This window comes from Hylaeus anthracinus, unplaced genomic scaffold, assembly GCF_026225885.1.
Source record: "Hylaeus anthracinus isolate JK02 unplaced genomic scaffold, UHH_iyHylAnth1.0_haploid 2, whole genome shotgun sequence".
Lineage (NCBI taxonomy): Eukaryota > Metazoa > Arthropoda > Insecta > Hymenoptera > Colletidae > Hylaeus > Hylaeus anthracinus.
The window spans coordinates 5,323,569-5,339,312 of record NW_026534838.1 but is presented as its reverse complement, the minus strand read 5'-3'; the positions used below and the strand labels follow the sequence as shown (position 1 = coordinate 5,339,312).

General features: G+C 37.8%; 4 protein-coding genes across 6 annotated transcripts in view; 2 read left to right on the top strand and 2 right to left on the bottom strand.

Annotated features, from left to right (window-relative positions):
* The window catches only part of LOC128893079 (14-3-3 protein epsilon), an 11,960-nt gene extending 2,819 nt beyond the window's left edge, over positions 1-9,141 (top strand). The window contains exons 2-5 of one of the 3 annotated variants that reach the window (XM_054153849.1): positions 1,564-1,870; positions 3,262-3,605; positions 4,344-4,410; positions 9,123-9,141. In XM_054153849.1, the coding sequence (XP_054009824.1) occupies positions 1,564-1,870; positions 3,262-3,605; positions 4,344-4,399 (707 nt within the window). In that variant the 3' untranslated portion in view covers positions 4,400-4,410; positions 9,123-9,141. Of the gene's footprint in view, positions 1-1,563; positions 1,871-3,261; positions 3,606-4,343; positions 7,543-9,122 lie in introns of those variants that run through there. The other 2 variants (XM_054153848.1, XM_054153847.1) reach the window with 2 other exon arrangements.
* LOC128893066 (uncharacterized) lies at positions 7,537-11,457 on the bottom strand. Its single transcript, XM_054153818.1, has 5 exons — positions 10,103-11,457; positions 9,867-10,022; positions 9,641-9,805; positions 9,096-9,545; positions 7,537-8,546 (listed from the first exon to the last, which is right to left on the bottom strand). The coding sequence occupies exons 1-5, from the start codon at positions 11,213-11,215 to the stop codon at positions 8,193-8,195; spliced, it is 2,238 nt and encodes a 745-aa protein (XP_054009793.1). The 5' UTR covers positions 11,216-11,457; the 3' UTR covers positions 7,537-8,192.
* A 150-nt stretch (positions 11,458-11,607) lies between these two features.
* LOC128893074 (malate dehydrogenase, mitochondrial) lies at positions 11,608-13,789 on the bottom strand. Its single transcript, XM_054153839.1, has 5 exons — positions 13,577-13,789; positions 12,949-13,164; positions 12,596-12,868; positions 12,179-12,508; positions 11,608-12,108 (listed from the first exon to the last, which is right to left on the bottom strand). Exons 1-5 carry the CDS (start codon positions 13,649-13,651, stop codon positions 11,980-11,982), a joined length of 1,023 nt encoding a protein of 340 aa, XP_054009814.1. The 5' UTR covers positions 13,652-13,789; the 3' UTR covers positions 11,608-11,979.
* Positions 13,790-13,928: 139 nt separating this feature from the next.
* LOC128893077 (general transcription factor IIH subunit 3) lies at positions 13,929-15,688 on the top strand. The gene is made up of 6 exons (XM_054153842.1): positions 13,929-14,350; positions 14,444-14,940; positions 15,015-15,137; positions 15,202-15,337; positions 15,418-15,454; positions 15,545-15,688. The coding sequence occupies exons 1-6, from the start codon at positions 14,341-14,343 to the stop codon at positions 15,618-15,620; spliced, it is 879 nt and encodes a 292-aa protein (XP_054009817.1). The 5' UTR covers positions 13,929-14,340; the 3' UTR covers positions 15,621-15,688.
* The last annotated feature ends 56 nt before the right edge of the window (positions 15,689-15,744 follow it).

The window sequence follows — 15,744 nt, the reverse complement described above, 5'->3', positions numbered from 1 at the left end:
TGTATGTATGTATGTATGTATGTATGTATGTATGTATGTATGTATGTATGTATATATATATATATATGTTCCATTTTGTTTCACAACCTTTCCATCTCTTGAGTAATGTACACATTTTATTTGTTTTCAGCCATTCCGATATATTCAGACCTGTATCGCCTACTAAAAATCGGCATGGACTTTCCAGACAGCCCAATATATTCTCGAAGCGAATTTGTTATTCCAGGTCTTTGAAGATACTCATTTTGGTAGGGACTAAAGGGATTTTAAAGGAAAGACGAAGACCGAGTATTCCGGACGTAAATGCTGATACCATGACCGTTTAATCTGTCTCGTTACTTCACGCCTCCGTAATAACTCTTTTTCACTCGGTTATCGAACTTGACGTGGGACCCCGGATTTCGACACCGTCCATAAATAAAACCCAACTATTTTCATCGATTTTGTAATAATTTTCGTCTGGATTTGTACACAACCGTGTTTCGAATTAATAGGACTCGTGGCATTAAAGTATTCTTGTTATTCTTGATATATGTTTACAAACACGTGGTCGAAAAAGTTTCACAACAGTAATTGTAGCTTGTTATGCTTACTACAGAAAGTATCGTTGATTTTCGAAAGTTTTACCTTCCAGTAACTTGTGTACAGTATGGTTTATTTTGAAACTTTACACGAATCGAATCGGAAGAATTTTTGAACGCTGAAATATTTGTACAAACCATTGATCGAATTTTTCGCAGTTCAAGCGTAATGCGACGCAGACCGAAGCACGTGTATCTTGGTCGATATCATTATCATCGAATGCTGCACACCTGTAGATAATAAATACATAATAGTAACCAACTTCCTCGCAAAGTTCAAGGGGCAGCGGGTTAATACATACCTGTACGCTCGTCTTTCTCGCACAAAGGCTCTCCACTATCTCAGATGAAACTAATAATATATTCACACAGGGGTAGCTACGTATTAATAATCGATAGGTCATTTCCAATTTATTACTTTACCATGATCTCGCATAATATTCTTCGTCAAGTTTGATACTTCCATCCAAACGAGATGTATACGCTTTCTTTATTTATTTAAACGTTGTGTAGTCCTAATGGACTGTTTACACATTTCCTGAGACATACATCTCCTTAATATGAAGGTACAAACGTAGCTTTGTGATATAAAAATATAACTCTTTCAAATGTAGTCTTACTTATCTAACTTACCTCTTAATTATTCTTAATGCTTAAATAACACAATTGCATATTTGGTATATGTTGCATTTACATCTGAATATATCTTATAATATTATATTAAATTAACCCGTCTTTGTTATTGTTTTGTACTCCAAGAAAGAGAAGAAAGAGGGAATGAGGAAAAAAAGCTTATGGCAAAACAAAATGATACGACATAAAACAAATTAAACTTAGATGTATACGCGTATAAATAATAAGTATTTAATGGAGTAATAGCAAAAATTGATTAATTCTGTTCTGTTGTTTATCTATAATTTTGGATGGTTTTAAATTTAATGGCACTGTCATTGACGGCTATGTCCGTCGGCGTAATTTACAGAAATGGTAGAGTCGATGAAGAAGGTCGCTTCGCTGGACCTGGAGTTGACCGTCGAAGAGAGGAATCTCCTCTCTGTCGCATACAAAAACGTAATCGGGGCGAGGAGAGCTTCCTGGAGAATAATCTCGAACATCGAACAAAAGGAGGAGAACAAGGGCGCCGAGGGGAAACTGGAGATGATTCGTCAGTACCGATCTCAAGTAGAAAAAGAACTCAAAGACATCTGCGCCGATATCCTCGGGGTTTTGGATCAGCATCTGATACCGTGTGCGTCCACCGGCGAATCTAGAGTCTTCTATTATAAAATGTAAGCAACTTCGCTATGTTTTAAGAACTATCATTCTCTACCTTAGAAACCAGTCCTCCCAATCGCTTCTCGATTGCTTTAAATTTGACCAAAGAGTCGCTTTAATCTTAAGATACGTTTGCATACCCTTTGTAACGTGTAATACACTACTCAAAGTAATTAGAGGATCGCTTACTCGAATTACTTCATTGTTCTTTAAGTCAACGCTTTGTTTTTCTTAGAATTGTATCACAGACCTGTAATTGCTTCCAAGAGTATATCTCATGCTACAATTGGATTATGCAATAATGGGTATGTAAAGGATAAGACACCTTTCAAAATTTAAAGAAGCAAACGATTAACAGTATAGCATGGTTTAATTGTATTACGCAAAACGTTTAACGTGCAATTGCGTTAGACCATGCTTTTACTGCTATTTATTTATTTATTTGCTTCCTGAAAATCAGTCGTTATTAGCGATAGCAAGCAGATTTCTGCTTGTACTGTTTAGTTTGAGAGTAGCCAGTAGTATGGAAGAACGTCCCGTTTCGGCCACTGGTTTTGACTTATTGTTTTTCTTTAAACATCCCGCTGCCTGGCCCAATCCTTCCGCAAGGATAATTACCACGTTCCGGATGTAACACATAAATAGTGATTAATTTCAAAAATTCATTTCTATTGTACAGTTATATACTAATTTCATCAGTATTATTTAATTCCAGGTTGAGCGGACTAGTAATAATATCATATTTCCCACAAAGTTATTATTGAATTGCAAATAAAGCAATATCCATGTCCATCCATATCCAACATTAATATTAATTCGATTAAACAATATGTGGGTACTTCTGGTTCGTGAACTCTATGGAAAAATATGTTCATAAAAATACATGTTTCGCGAGAGTCTGCTTCCGTGTTCCGTTCACTTTTGTGTTGGATAAAGTTTTCGCTTATTTTTAGAAGAGGCCCCGAAAGTGGCTTTCTTCGACCAGTATAAAATCTCGAAATGATTTCTAGTGTACCATAAATTAATGGTGAAAGAGAATTCATTAAAGGCGTACATGATACATCAAGTATTATTTGTAAATGAGTGAAATTACTTTGAAGAGAAATTAGAGCAGTAATTATTTAGTACAGTTATATTTGTATCTCATAGAGCAATAAGATCTCTTGAACGTACGATCTTTTAATTGTTTTAAGGAATTAATGAAGCACACAAGTGTCTATGCAAATTTTTGTTTATGCTAGTATAACGAGTTCACTGCTGCAAGTACTCATACAGCACATTTTGTATCGACATAATAAGTTGCTGACTGCAATGGCGTGTCCTACAAAATGTTGCTCATTTTTATTTAAATACTAATTTTCGAAGGTATACATTTTATTTGTTTGTTATTTTTGCGTTATTATAGGAAGGGCGATTACCACCGTTACCTAGCCGAATTCGCCATTGGTAACGACAGGAAGGAGGCGGCAGAGAATTCCCTCGTTGCTTACAAAGCAGCCAGCGACACTGCTATGACAGATTTGCCACCGACTCATCCCATCCGCTTAGGATTGGCACTCAACTTCTCTGTGTTCTATTATGAGATTCTCAATAGCCCCGACAGAGCGTGCCGCCTGGCGAAGGCAGCCTTTGACGACGCGATCGCGGAATTAGACACCTTATCCGAGGAGAGTTACAAGGATTCCACCCTCATCATGCAGCTCCTCAGGGACAACCTTACTCTCTGGACGTCGGATATGCAAGGAGACGGTTAGTATTGCTGTTATGGAGGTTTCGTGTTCGCGAAAAAGTTTTAGAAGCTTTTGAAACGCTCCCACTAGGCCGTAGAAACGCCCGTCACCACGATCAATAATATGTATCGCGGTAGCGCGATAAAATCTTTTCGTTGTATTAGATTTTTTTCACATAGATACACAGCTCTGTGGATAGAGTCGACGAACTTGCGGTGAATCTTTGTTTGTAAAGCTTTATCATTACGTCGAACTTGCGCCGGATTAAGATTTTTTAGACCCCCGGGCTACAGATACTAAATCCGTTGTTTACTACAAAGATATCAGATGTTTATAGTGTTTCATTCTTATGTTTCATCAAATTGCCTCAAATTAATTTCTACAGACCTTGGGTCGTAGCCCCTAAAGTCCATTCCTTAATCCAGCCCTGCGTCGACATGGTACTCTAGTCCTGTTAGATTTTAAATAGTACTTTCGAAATCGCGTATTTCCGGGCGAAGAATCATTACTTTGTAATTTAGAATTTGACGCTGATCGCGAAAATGAGGCTGCGGCCGCTTCCACCAATGCATGAATACAGACACACCCTTTTCAATACGTCCTTGCACCATAAAGTCACCTGGTGAGCAACTTACTCCTTCCCTGCGCATTCAAGTATCAATACTTTCGATACCCAAAAGTTAGACAGTTATAACATCGTTATAAATTGTTGGTGCGTTAATGAAGCTGTGGCTGCTAACGAAATCATTTTTTTCAGGAGAGGGTGAACAGAAGGAGCAGTTGCAAGACGTGGAAGATCAGGACGTATCGTAACTCTAACTGTAGTGAGTGTTACATTGCGCATATAAAACTGAGACACAAGAAAACAAAAAAACTCTTAATAACTTGTAAGCAAAAGAAAACAATTCAGCAGGTGGCAGTTCGGGGTGGGAAGGGGAGATCTTTAGCGATTGCGTGACCCTAAGCACGCACGTACGGTTACTCCAAACAGAAAAAAAAATCATTCGATAACACGCATTGAGTTACGGAGCACGCAGAAAGTAACAAGCAAAGGACACGCACCCTGCGGTAATAGAGAGACTGCAAAAAGCATTTAGAGAGGCACTATTCTTTGCCTTCTTCGCGTATCGAGAAGATAAAAATGCTGTCTTTACACTTGTGCATGCCCGATCGAAAAATTACGTGGACGATGTCGAGAACCTGTGTCGAGTGGACGCCGACCGACTGCGTATATGTCATCCATAATAAAAAAAAAACAAAAAGAGAGAGAGAGAGAGAGAAAGAAGTATGCGCCAGTCCATCGGGACCGATCCGATCCCCTCACTTTTATCGGTTTCAGTGAGTGAGAATGAATTAACGATGTCCCATACGTTTCACCAAATAGCGAAACATGCTGATGCTCGACGTCGATCGAAGTGCATTATTGTGTTCGTTTGTTTACCCTCCTAAATCAATCTCCTCCTCGTCCTCTTCCCCGCTTTTTTACTGCGCGCATGATCGTTCTCGCATACTATAATAAATAACGATGTTAATTGTATGCGTGTAAATCGAGTGTAAATCATCTGTTTATCCATGGAGGAACAATCCAAGGATAAATTCTCCTCAGGTCGAAGGGACGTGGTTGTCTGCCCTGGCGTATACAGTCACGGTCGCCAACCACGTGTCTTCGTTTCTGCTTTCTGTATAAGATATTACGAATGTACTTCCGAACGAAGTCCGGTTCAAGTAATTTCATACATAGTTGGAGCATGAGTTTTCGTGTAGTGTCGTTAAAAGAATTTATGGAAATGCGCTTACGCGAAAGCGTCGTACTTAATGCAATAACATCAGTATGGCCCGAGAAAGAAAGAGGAGAGAGAGAGTCTGGCTTTCGCGAATGAAATTTTGCGTTGAAATAAATATATATTCGAAACCGAGCGAAATAAACAGTATCATCTTCGACGCGTCGGACGTTCTTTTCACTCACTTCTCTGCACTCCTCTGCGACGAGAGTGAGAATTTATTTTTTTTTTTTTTTTTTAATCTACGAGAAGCATGGAAAAGAACATATTGTGGTAGATGAGCTTTTTTTAAAACAAACAAAAAAAAAATTACGTTTCACGAAAAAAACATGAAAAGGAAACAAGTAGCTGTCTAGCTAGTCTGTAATTGTGGTTGTACTTTTTCATACGCCCCCCCATTGTGTAAAACTATAAACGATCGCTGTGGTATAACGAATTACAGAATAAACGATTGTATCCCGACTTTGTTCACCCGCGCTCACTTTCGCTATCACTCTCCTCGATTCCACTGTATCTTGGTTGATATCTGCCCGTGGCGTCCGTTCACCTTTTTATCGATGAACCGTTTCCGGCGACTTCCGTTTCTAAACATTCCAGCGACTTTAGACGATTTGTTCGTTAGTCTCACGCGAAATTCGTTTGCGCATGTTAACGAGGTAAGCTTAGCGATACGACATCGACCATTTATTTATTCGTTAGAGTAGACGGTGACGGTCAGAAATTTTCGACGCCAACTTCTGCAAACACAACATTGATGTATCCGCGACGAAACTAACCTTCTGCTACGTAATATGCCCGATCGAGAACTTCTATCGTTTAGATCGACCATTATTTAACTCGTAAATACGTAAATAACCAAGGGATAATTCCTTTAGCGTAGAAACCAAGAGTTGGACAAACTTTACACTTTAGAGTTATCAACAAATTGCTGACCGCCACTGTATACTGGTAGCAGAACCGTGCGAATCTTTGGGACTCGTACGATTTTCTTGCAATGGCGATGAGGATGATCGTGATTCGTGTAAGCGTGCAGCAAAAAAGCGAGGTGTATTAACGTAAAAAGGCGAAGGGAACGCGCAGTATCGAGCTCTGCCTAGAAATCGGGGTGCATCGTGCCCCTGTATTTAGGTATTAAAAACGATAAAAATTGATAATCATGTTATAAAGTACGTTACAAAGAATAACTCAAAGTAATATCAACGGCACCGTAAGTAAGTATATGCGAATAATTATAAGAGCGTAAATTAGAGTATCGTGGAAAACCGATTGATGCGAATCGTTCTAAGCGATATTGGAGAGAACAGTTTTGAAGAACAGTTTGTATCGTCGAAGAGAGTTCGAAGCAATTAAAATCGCATGGGAGATAGATACGAAGGTAATGGGAACTGTATGAAAAAGGATGGAGGAACAGTGAGAGCATAAGGAAAAAAACCGGAACCATCAGCTATGAGTTGATACGTGTAACGTGCATTAAACGCCACGCGTACGAGCGACAAGTCTTGGAAAATTTAGGTACAATAAAAACTTGTCAGCGGCAACGAATGGCGTAGTGAATTCCAAACGACGATAAACTGTGAGATACCTCATCCAATTACTTGCTTACACGATGGATTAAAAACAAGATGAAGCAGCCCAACGCGATAATATTATTGTCGTCTACGATATAGCGTGACTCAAACAATAAAAATGAAAAAAATAAGAAAACGTAGTGTTTCCGGCTAAAAATAAAATTATAGGTAGTCATCGATATCTGAGTTGTCCGTAGGAGTTATCGAAGAAGATAGACGATCGGTGTATCGATTGAGACCGCTTTTTATCCTTTATCCAGTATCGTTGTGCGTGCTTAGTCGATTTTTATAAAGACACATCTATTATTCCATCTCTTGCTAGATGTACTATTTGCCTCTCTTGTCTCTCTGTATAATAATATTAGTTGTATCTGTAATTATCTTCGGATCATTCCATCTTGTCGCTAACCCAATTCACGAGCGAATAATTAGACCTGGATATCAAAATTTATCGTCATTTGGAGGAGGGGCTAAATCTGTCTTTTTTTGGATTCGCATGCGTTTCCACGCTCTGTTCTACTACAATCAATGCGATTACACCGGATACGACCTTTTTCTGTAAAACCACACACGTGAAAGCTACAAATAAAGTAATTACAACTCTCTATTCAGATATTTATTAATGTTAATTACTTTATTAAATATCGGTTCATTAGTTGAGGAAATTAAAATTAAGCGTTCAAGGCGTTTTCTTTGTATCGCAGTATTGTGTACAGAGTGAGTCACCCAACATTAGATTGTACATTATTTTGAACACTACCGATGCTACAAAATCCATACAATAAAACGGTATCTAATATGTTCTATAGAATTATAATTGAATGTATATTAGAAAGAGACAGTGTTAACAACAATTAAATATATGCATTATTACGACCTACGCACTGTAAGTCTGTAAAATACAATTATCTTGTTGCTCTACATCAAATTATAATTCCATGGAATATGTTCGTTGCAATTGCCACATGTATTGCTTCTCTTAACATAAAAGGTTAACGAAACTTTCTGTAACATTAACACACTGCTCAAAATAATTGAAAATTCATCTGCTTCGTGCTTTTATTCAAACCTGATACATATTTAATTCTACTTAATTGCCTAAATCCTCTGATTATTTTGAACAGTATATCGATGTGTTAGGTGATCCAGTCTGTACATATCGAGTAATGTCAATCAACTATATAAAATGTATCCTTATTCGCTAACGTTGCACTATTTATAGTCTTGTCAATTAATTAACAAATTTTTACAACGCGGCTACGCAATCATGGATTGCGAGTTGACATTTTTTGCATCGGAATTCTGCAGGTGTTTATCTCTAGCGATAGCGATGTCGCGAAAGTTCGACGCGCTCGATAACAAACGCCTTGGTCTACGCCTACTAACATCCACCTGTTTCAGGATTCGTTCCAACGTGTTATCCCCTCCTCTTGTGATTGGAGACAAACTGAGACTTGATCCAGTTCTCGATTTGATCATGCGAGCACTTCTCGGAGATCTCATTATTTGGTCAGTCGTTCTGCGCCTGGCAGACTTTAGTTTTACGCTACGCAGCATGTCCAAAGAAACCACTGGTCCCCTTGGTCCTGGTATAGTATTCCTTCTGTTGTCCTGAAATTCATATTTTCTCCTTTAATTATCTTTGTAAACCCTACACAGGTTGGATGTTTTGTAGATGAGCTGCAAGATTGAAGGAAGACACAGAATTCAACTTTTATTTTTGTTAAATTGACACTGGGTTCAAAGTCGATGAGAATGATTTATTTATATTTGTTGGAAAGCTCTAAGGGTTTTACAAGAACGACGCAACAAATTCATTTTATAGCGCGTTATTTTTCAACTTACGCAGATTGCCTTGAGACTTTTAAATAACACCCTAAGTGTCCGCCTGAATGGCAACGAAGGCTGGGAAACAATTAACGCGACTGAAAATTGTGTCACTCTAACAAGCGAGTGGATCTTAAAAAATTCCTCTTTAAATCTTAACGCTTGAACTTGATAAAGTCGTCGCGGTTACTTTGTATCAGATATTCAAATATTAGCTGGTATTTTATATGACTAAAATATAAGCTTAAATTTTTAGATCACACATGAACACATCTCTGGGCCACTTCTCATATTTCAATTAGCGAATGCGACCGCGACAATTCTAGTAATTACCTTAACGTTCTCTGGTGCTTTTTTTAGGGTCACCTTCAACAAATCCTCGACAGTTATTGCTGGCCTATTAAATAGAGGCGTCGAGCATTTTCTCGACTGCGCCCTGGCGCTTCTACCGTTCTTCGGGGTGGTAGGTGTGATCGGTTGCGCCGGGGACAAGAACGATAAAGGTGGCGGCGGTGGAGGAGGTGGCGGCGGAGGTGGCGGCGGAGGTGGAGGCGGAGGAAGTGGAGGAGCACATGCTGGCAAAGAAGACTTCGAAATCGGCGGCATCAACAGAGGAGCTGGAGGTTTGGGAGACCTAGTTCGCGTATCCTCTAATGTCTTGTGCAACTTCTTTAATTCCTGCATCAGTGTTTCGTTATTTTCAGCCAGCTTCCTGCTGACATCCTGCAAAATACCGACCTCTGCAGTTAAAGCATCCAAGGCAGTGGCATTACTGGCGCGCACCTGCGACGAAAATTAATTTTTATATACAATGGTGAAAAAACTAGATACTTATTTTCCGAAAGAATTTATTTCCCATACTAGTAACACCTGCCTACCTGAGAAATCTCCATAGTTAGTTGATTCACTTTTTCCAAGAAGGTATTAATCATTTGCATGTTCTCTGAACGCAACATTATCATACTCTGATTCAGTTCTTCAAGTTTAAGTACATGTTTTTTTGAAGAAGATACCGAAACGTTCTTCTTCAACCATCCATATTTCTAAGACAATTAGTCAGTCATTAGTACAGGTTATTTGTTAAACAAAATGATGCGTACCTACTTTTTTAAACACACGTCCCAGTCTCTTCAACAACCAGACACATAAGAAGACAGCTTTAAGTATTGGCTCTTTAAAATTTCGAGATTGTTGTGATTCGTTATCTTGTTGAAAACTGGAGCATGTACATTTTTTACAGAATTCTGTCCTTTGTTTGAGCTGCAATTAAAAACGAAATTTATCAATTTTTCATTTAGAATGGAATACTACCTAAAGAAGATTTTAATTAAACGAATTACTTCTTGCAGGCTCCTACTACAGTCATCAGAATCTAAGACAGTTGGTAAATCCAGAGTAGAAACAATTGGTAATTCGGGTGTGCGGGTATCCCAACTTGTCTTTGTACTTGGTGAATTAGAAGAATATGAATTTTTAACATTTTTTTTCTCTCCTGACATGAGATCATTAACTGGGGTAGAAACAGCTGGTTTTCGAAATTGTTCAATGTCCTCTTCATCGTCAAATTGTAATGTAGTTTTACATCTTTTAGCAGGAGGTTGAGAGCTACAGCAAGGCGTGGTGGAACAAACTCTTATTTTCATCCCATTGTTTCCTATCTCTATGTATTCCTGTAGATCGTCCACTTTGTCAGTTTCGTCCAGGAAAGGACGTTTATTAGTGTGCTCTTGTGAACTTGTAATGCATTCCCTCGCTTGTATTTTTAAATCATTTAATTGTTGTAAATATGAAATAACTCCCCTGCAATCATTCCAGTTAGCAGTAACAGAATTATTATCCGCGTCTTGCAAGGTCTTCTCATTGACTATTTCAAATCTGACACCTTGATCCTCTTCTCCATTGCATTTCTTACAATACTCATTAGTCTTATCCTCATCTGCAAACTGACTAACAGGTTCGCACGCAGACATAGCTGATTGAAATTCACTTACAAAACAGTTAAACTCGTGATTTTGCGACTCCACATCAGAATTGAAATTAGAAAACTGTACTGGTTCTGATACATATCTACACATTAAGTTATGTGCTGACTTGTCAGAGCGAAAATCAGTGTCAGTGTCAATTGACACTGTTTTATCTAATAAAAAGCACTTCTCTACAGGTGCATCGATCTCTTGCCTTAGCTCTTTTTCTACCTGCTTCACTTCGATTAATGCTGCTTCCTTTTGAATTTCACTGTCGCTTTCTACATCATCTTTCTCCGAATAATTCAGATCCAGTTTCCTTCGCCTAAGTCTGGGTACAATCTCCGGGCTAGTATTATCGTAGCATGACAACTCTAACTGTTGCGACTCGCAAAGTACCGACTCCGGAGAACGTTGCTCCAAAAGTCTTTCAGACGATTCCGATCTTTGTTTCCGTTTTGATCTCTTGTAACTTTTTCCCTTAGCCATGACTATTTTCTCTATTGTCACTTTGTCTTTTATATTTAACGTTTACGTACAGTGAGTTCGTGGAGTAATAAAGTTAATATTAACATTTTAAAGGTAACAAATTTTCTAAGAGATAGATACAATCAAACCGTTGTACCTTTTCAATACACGGGTGACTTTGAACTGAATGTGTCGGCTTCGGTTCTCTCCAAATTATTGTTTATTTTGATTTAGAATACAGTGTACCAGAGATTTGTTGTTGTGTAACTGTTGGTAATATAGTGTTCTTCAATGCGTATATTACTCATACCTTTAATGAATATGTTTCCATCATGTTGACAAATGATAACCTTTTATCATATAAAATGCTAATAAAAATGATAGAATAATGGTAAAGGAAATAATGAAAATAATTTTGTTTCTGATCAAAGGGCGTTTATTTTTAACTTAGCTACATCACATTTTAACGTTTCGATACTTGTTTTATCTTTGAATAAGACTTAAAAATGAGTATTATTTATTAGATAATAAAATGTTCCTTTCTGCCTTTCAGGTTTTGTACGTTTCTTTACTCATTGTTGATTACAAATCAGTTTTACTTTTATCTACACTGTACACGATGTAAGTTCATCTATTTATTGGCATGTATAAAGGATTAAACCTTTTTTAATTATCTCTTCGTTTGCGTACAACGCAAACATTTTCAACAACAAATACTGAAAGTCTTCGATTTCTTTTCGATTGTTATTGATCACGCCTCTATCTAGTGTCTCGATATCCAGTATTCACTTCTTGTTCACGAAATCTTCTCCTTTCTGAATATTCTTCTTGAGTTCTGGAATAGCTTCCTCCAAGAGTTTCTTCTCGTAGCTGTTAAGCGTTCCAAGACCGAGATTCTTCTCAACTCCTTGTTTCTGAAATCGCAACGAGAACATAATATTTTGCATACGAATACGGGTTTCGTCGTTTATAAATCGCACTTACGCCCAGCAGAATAGGCGTCGAGAAATATTTAGCCGCTGTAACATCAGATCTGACGTAGGAGCATTCTACGATGTTCTGTTCCCCATTCAACGCTCTGATCAACGATATACCGAATCGAGCACCCGCGTACGCCATCGAAAGCGTGGCAGAACCGGTACCAGCTTTTGCTTTGACAACCTCTGTACCAGCTTCCTGGATACGTAAAGTGAGAGCTTTCACTTTATCTTCTGGAAAGGAGACTGATGGTTTGCACTGTGAGAGCAGTGGAATAATAGTGATACCGCTGTGACCTCCGATAACTGGCACCGACGTCTTTTGCGGATCAAGACCCTGAAGAAGAGATTCAAAGTAGATAACTATGCTTCAAGCATCAATAATAAATTTTTTCTACTAAATGTTATTTAAAGTAAATCTAACTTTTGCTTCAGAGATGAACGCGTTTGCCCTGACGACGTCCAGCGTGGTCACACCAAATACCCTCTTAGGATCGTAGACACCAGCTTTTTGCAATACTTCGCTAGCAATAGGCACAGTGCTGTTAACTGGATTAGAAATAATGGCAATAAGTGCCTTTGGGGCCATTTCAGCCACAGCCTGAACAAGATCCCTTACTATAGAGGCATTCGTATTGAATAGATCATCCCTAGTCATTCCTGGTTTACGTGGTACACCGGCAGGTATTATTACCACCTACAAAGGTTTAATAGTTAAAGAAAAAAATTCTTCTTCAAGCAAAAACGTTATTCTACTAAAATAGTTGTAAAACATACCTGTGCTCCTTTAACTGAATCTTTCAACTCGTTAGGACCGGTGAAAGCTTTTACTTTTGCCGCCGTGTCCATGTGAGAAAGATCAGCAGCGACACCTGGCGTGTTCACGATATCATATAATGATAATTCAGTTACGAGGGGCGATTGTTTCAAGAGCAGCGATAGCGGTTGCCCAATTCCACCGCTGGCGCCCATGACGGCGACCTTGGCATTGCGCTAAAAGATAACATAGTAATTAATAGAAATTAGCAATTTCTTTCGACAATAAATTTTCTGCAGAATTCTATGCAGAATCCTATCTTGCGTTGAAATTCTGTGAATCGTGTCGAACGAACATCGACCACGTTCCGACTGACATTGTTGTATAATAGCAATTTCATTAACAGTAACGTTATACGTTCAGCTTACAATAGCAATGTATTTTTTCATACATATTTCACAGCAAACTATATTTGCGGTTGCATAACTGTACTATGATACTTCCATACAATGAAGTATGGTGCAAAAAATGATTCGCTATATCGAAGCTTCGTAAAAAATTTAATTGGTATCGATGATGTGTCACGAAACGTATAAGCAGAAAAGAAGGAAAGTCATTAGAATACATTGTAATTTTGAAAAAACTCACTGTGGCACTGGTTGATAGTCGCTTTGCTCCTTGCTGAGCGACAGTCAACGTGGGCTTCAGAAAACGGGGCAACATGTTCGCTGGGTACTTCAGGCACAAATGTGACTGATTTCAAATTCGAGGAGACGACGTTCGATAACCTTTCAAAGACAACCCAATGACCTCAATGATGTTTCGTTCGTTCCGTTTCTCTCCACCCAATCGGTTGTAACGTACAGCAAAATACGTATGCCAGCATGCGCGTTTTCGCATGGATTACTTGCGCACGTCTGTAACCAACTGCGAAATTTCACGCGGGAACTTTTAAAGAAATTGCTTACTATTTGCATTATTTTTAATTCTCCACTGCATGATTTCATCTGACGAAAAAATGATATTTCTTAGTTAGACGCGCGTGGTTGAATTAATTAATAATGGTTGGGTCGACGAATGATCCATTGGTTCGGTACGAAATAATCATGAGTATTTACATGCTTCATTCATTCATGATTTTAATTATAATTTAATTCTTTGACCTTTTTTTGTCAATCTTAAACGTTAAATGAGTAGAAACGTCAACATTCTTTAATCTAGCGTGGATAATACAGCACGTTAGTGTTGGTTCGACACTTCGAAAGTCTGCACGCTTTGTTTACGATTGCATACTCATTTACTAAAATTAGTGAATAAAGTGAGAGAATTGTGATGAATTTGTAAAAAATGTCAAAAGACCAGTGTTTGTGACTGTTACAAATAATAACTGCAGTATTTCGGCGCAATTCATAATGGCAAGCGGTAAGTGTAGGCTATTTAACCTCCAACCTTGTTCTTTGAAAGAGAACCATCTGCGAAGGCTTACGATTTATATTTATTTACATTTCCTTTCAGAAATAGAAACGAGTTTACTGTTAATCGTGTTAGATGTGAACCCAATGCAAAGAATCGTGAAACAAGAAACAAGGATATTGACCCAATGTTTAGATTCCACTATAGTGTTTGCAAATGCCCACTTAATGCAGTCATCTAATAATCAGTTAGCAGTGATAGCATGCCACAGCCACGGAGCAACATTTTTGTATCCTTGCGAGAAACCATCAGAGATCAGACAAATCGATGGACAGTATGAAAAGTTCACTATGGTAGAACGTACTGTAAGACATCAACTACAACAAGTTATCAATGAAATCTCTATGGATAAACCATTAAATGGAGAAAGTCTGATATCTGGGGCATTGACCATGGCACTGTGCTATGTTGCAAGATTGGAAAGAGAAAAGGTTGCGGTTGAAAAATTGTATTCCAGAATTCTTATTATCACTGCAAGCAATGACTCTGCAATGCAGTATATGAATTACATGAACATATTCTTCACTGCTCAGAAAATGGTTTATTATAATTTTGCTCATTCATACTTTATAAGAGGGAATGTAAACTAACTGCATCTCTCTGAAATTTTTAGGGAATAATATTGGATGTCTGCAGTTTAGATCAAGAGTTGACCTTACTTCAGCAAGGCTGTGATATAACTGGTGGAAATTATTTAAAAGTTCCACAATTAAGTGGACTGCTACAATATTTATTAGTAAGAGAAATATTTTTTTCATATTAATAAAACATATTAATATGTAAACATTTATTTGTTTTAGTGGATATTTCTGCCAGATCCGAATATTAGGTCGAAATTAGTATTACCGCCACCTGTGAAGGTGGATTATCGCGCCGCGTGTTTTTGCCATCAAGAACTTATAGACATCGGCTATGTATGCTCCATATGCTTGTCAAGTAAGAAAAAAAATCCAATGTTGTCTTAATATTACCATGCAAATACATATGGTATAATGATGATAATTTCTGTTTCACAGTATTTTGCAAATTCAGTCCAATATGTACTACTTGTCAGTAAGTTCCTTAATAGCATTATCTAATTACAGTAATACTATAGAAGTGCTGAAAACTGATTCATATTTTTTGTTTGTGATTTTTTTATAGCACAGTATTCAAAATGCCGGGACCTATGCCTATGAAAATGAAAAAAAAGAAGAAAAATGTAGATATAGTTCATTAATTGTATTTAGTATGGTGTATTTTATTAATAAGAACTTTTTAATTAAATACAAATATTTTCGCACTATATCCGTGATACATCGGTGGTAATAGTTACTTAAACAAACTATACAAACGGAAATACT

What these genes read in the sequence shown, in the direction of transcription:
- LOC128893074 (XM_054153839.1), bottom strand. Translation starts at nt 13,651, where the DNA reads ATGTTGCCCCGTTTTCTGAAGCCCACGTTGACTGTCGCTCAGCAAGGA. An exon ending in GACTATCAACCAGTGCCACA is followed by an intron (nt 13,165 to 13,576) that starts GTGAGTTTTTTC and finishes GTTATCTTTTAG; the next exon opens with CGCAATGCCAAGGTCGCCGT. An exon ending in CGACGCCTATTCTGCTGGGC is followed by an intron (nt 12,109 to 12,178) that starts GTAAGTGCGATT and finishes TTGCGATTTCAG; the next exon opens with AAACAAGGAGTTGAGAAGAA.
- LOC128893077 (XM_054153842.1), top strand. An exon ending in GACTGCTACAATATTTATTA is followed by an intron (nt 15,138 to 15,201) that starts GTAAGAGAAATA and finishes TATTTGTTTTAG; the next exon opens with TGGATATTTCTGCCAGATCC. An exon ending in ATGCTCCATATGCTTGTCAA is followed by an intron (nt 15,338 to 15,417) that starts GTAAGAAAAAAA and finishes TCTGTTTCACAG; the next exon opens with TATTTTGCAAATTCAGTCCA.
- LOC128893066 (XM_054153818.1), bottom strand. Translation starts at nt 11,215, where the DNA reads ATGGCTAAGGGAAAAAGTTACAAGAGATCAAAACGGAAACAAAGATCG. An exon ending in TGGGACGTGTGTTTAAAAAA is followed by an intron (nt 9,806 to 9,866) that starts GTAGGTACGCAT and finishes TAATTGTCTTAG; the next exon opens with AAATATGGATGGTTGAAGAA. An exon ending in TAACTATGGAGATTTCTCAG is followed by an intron (nt 9,546 to 9,640) that starts GTAGGCAGGTGT and finishes TTTTCGTCGCAG; the next exon opens with GTGCGCGCCAGTAATGCCAC.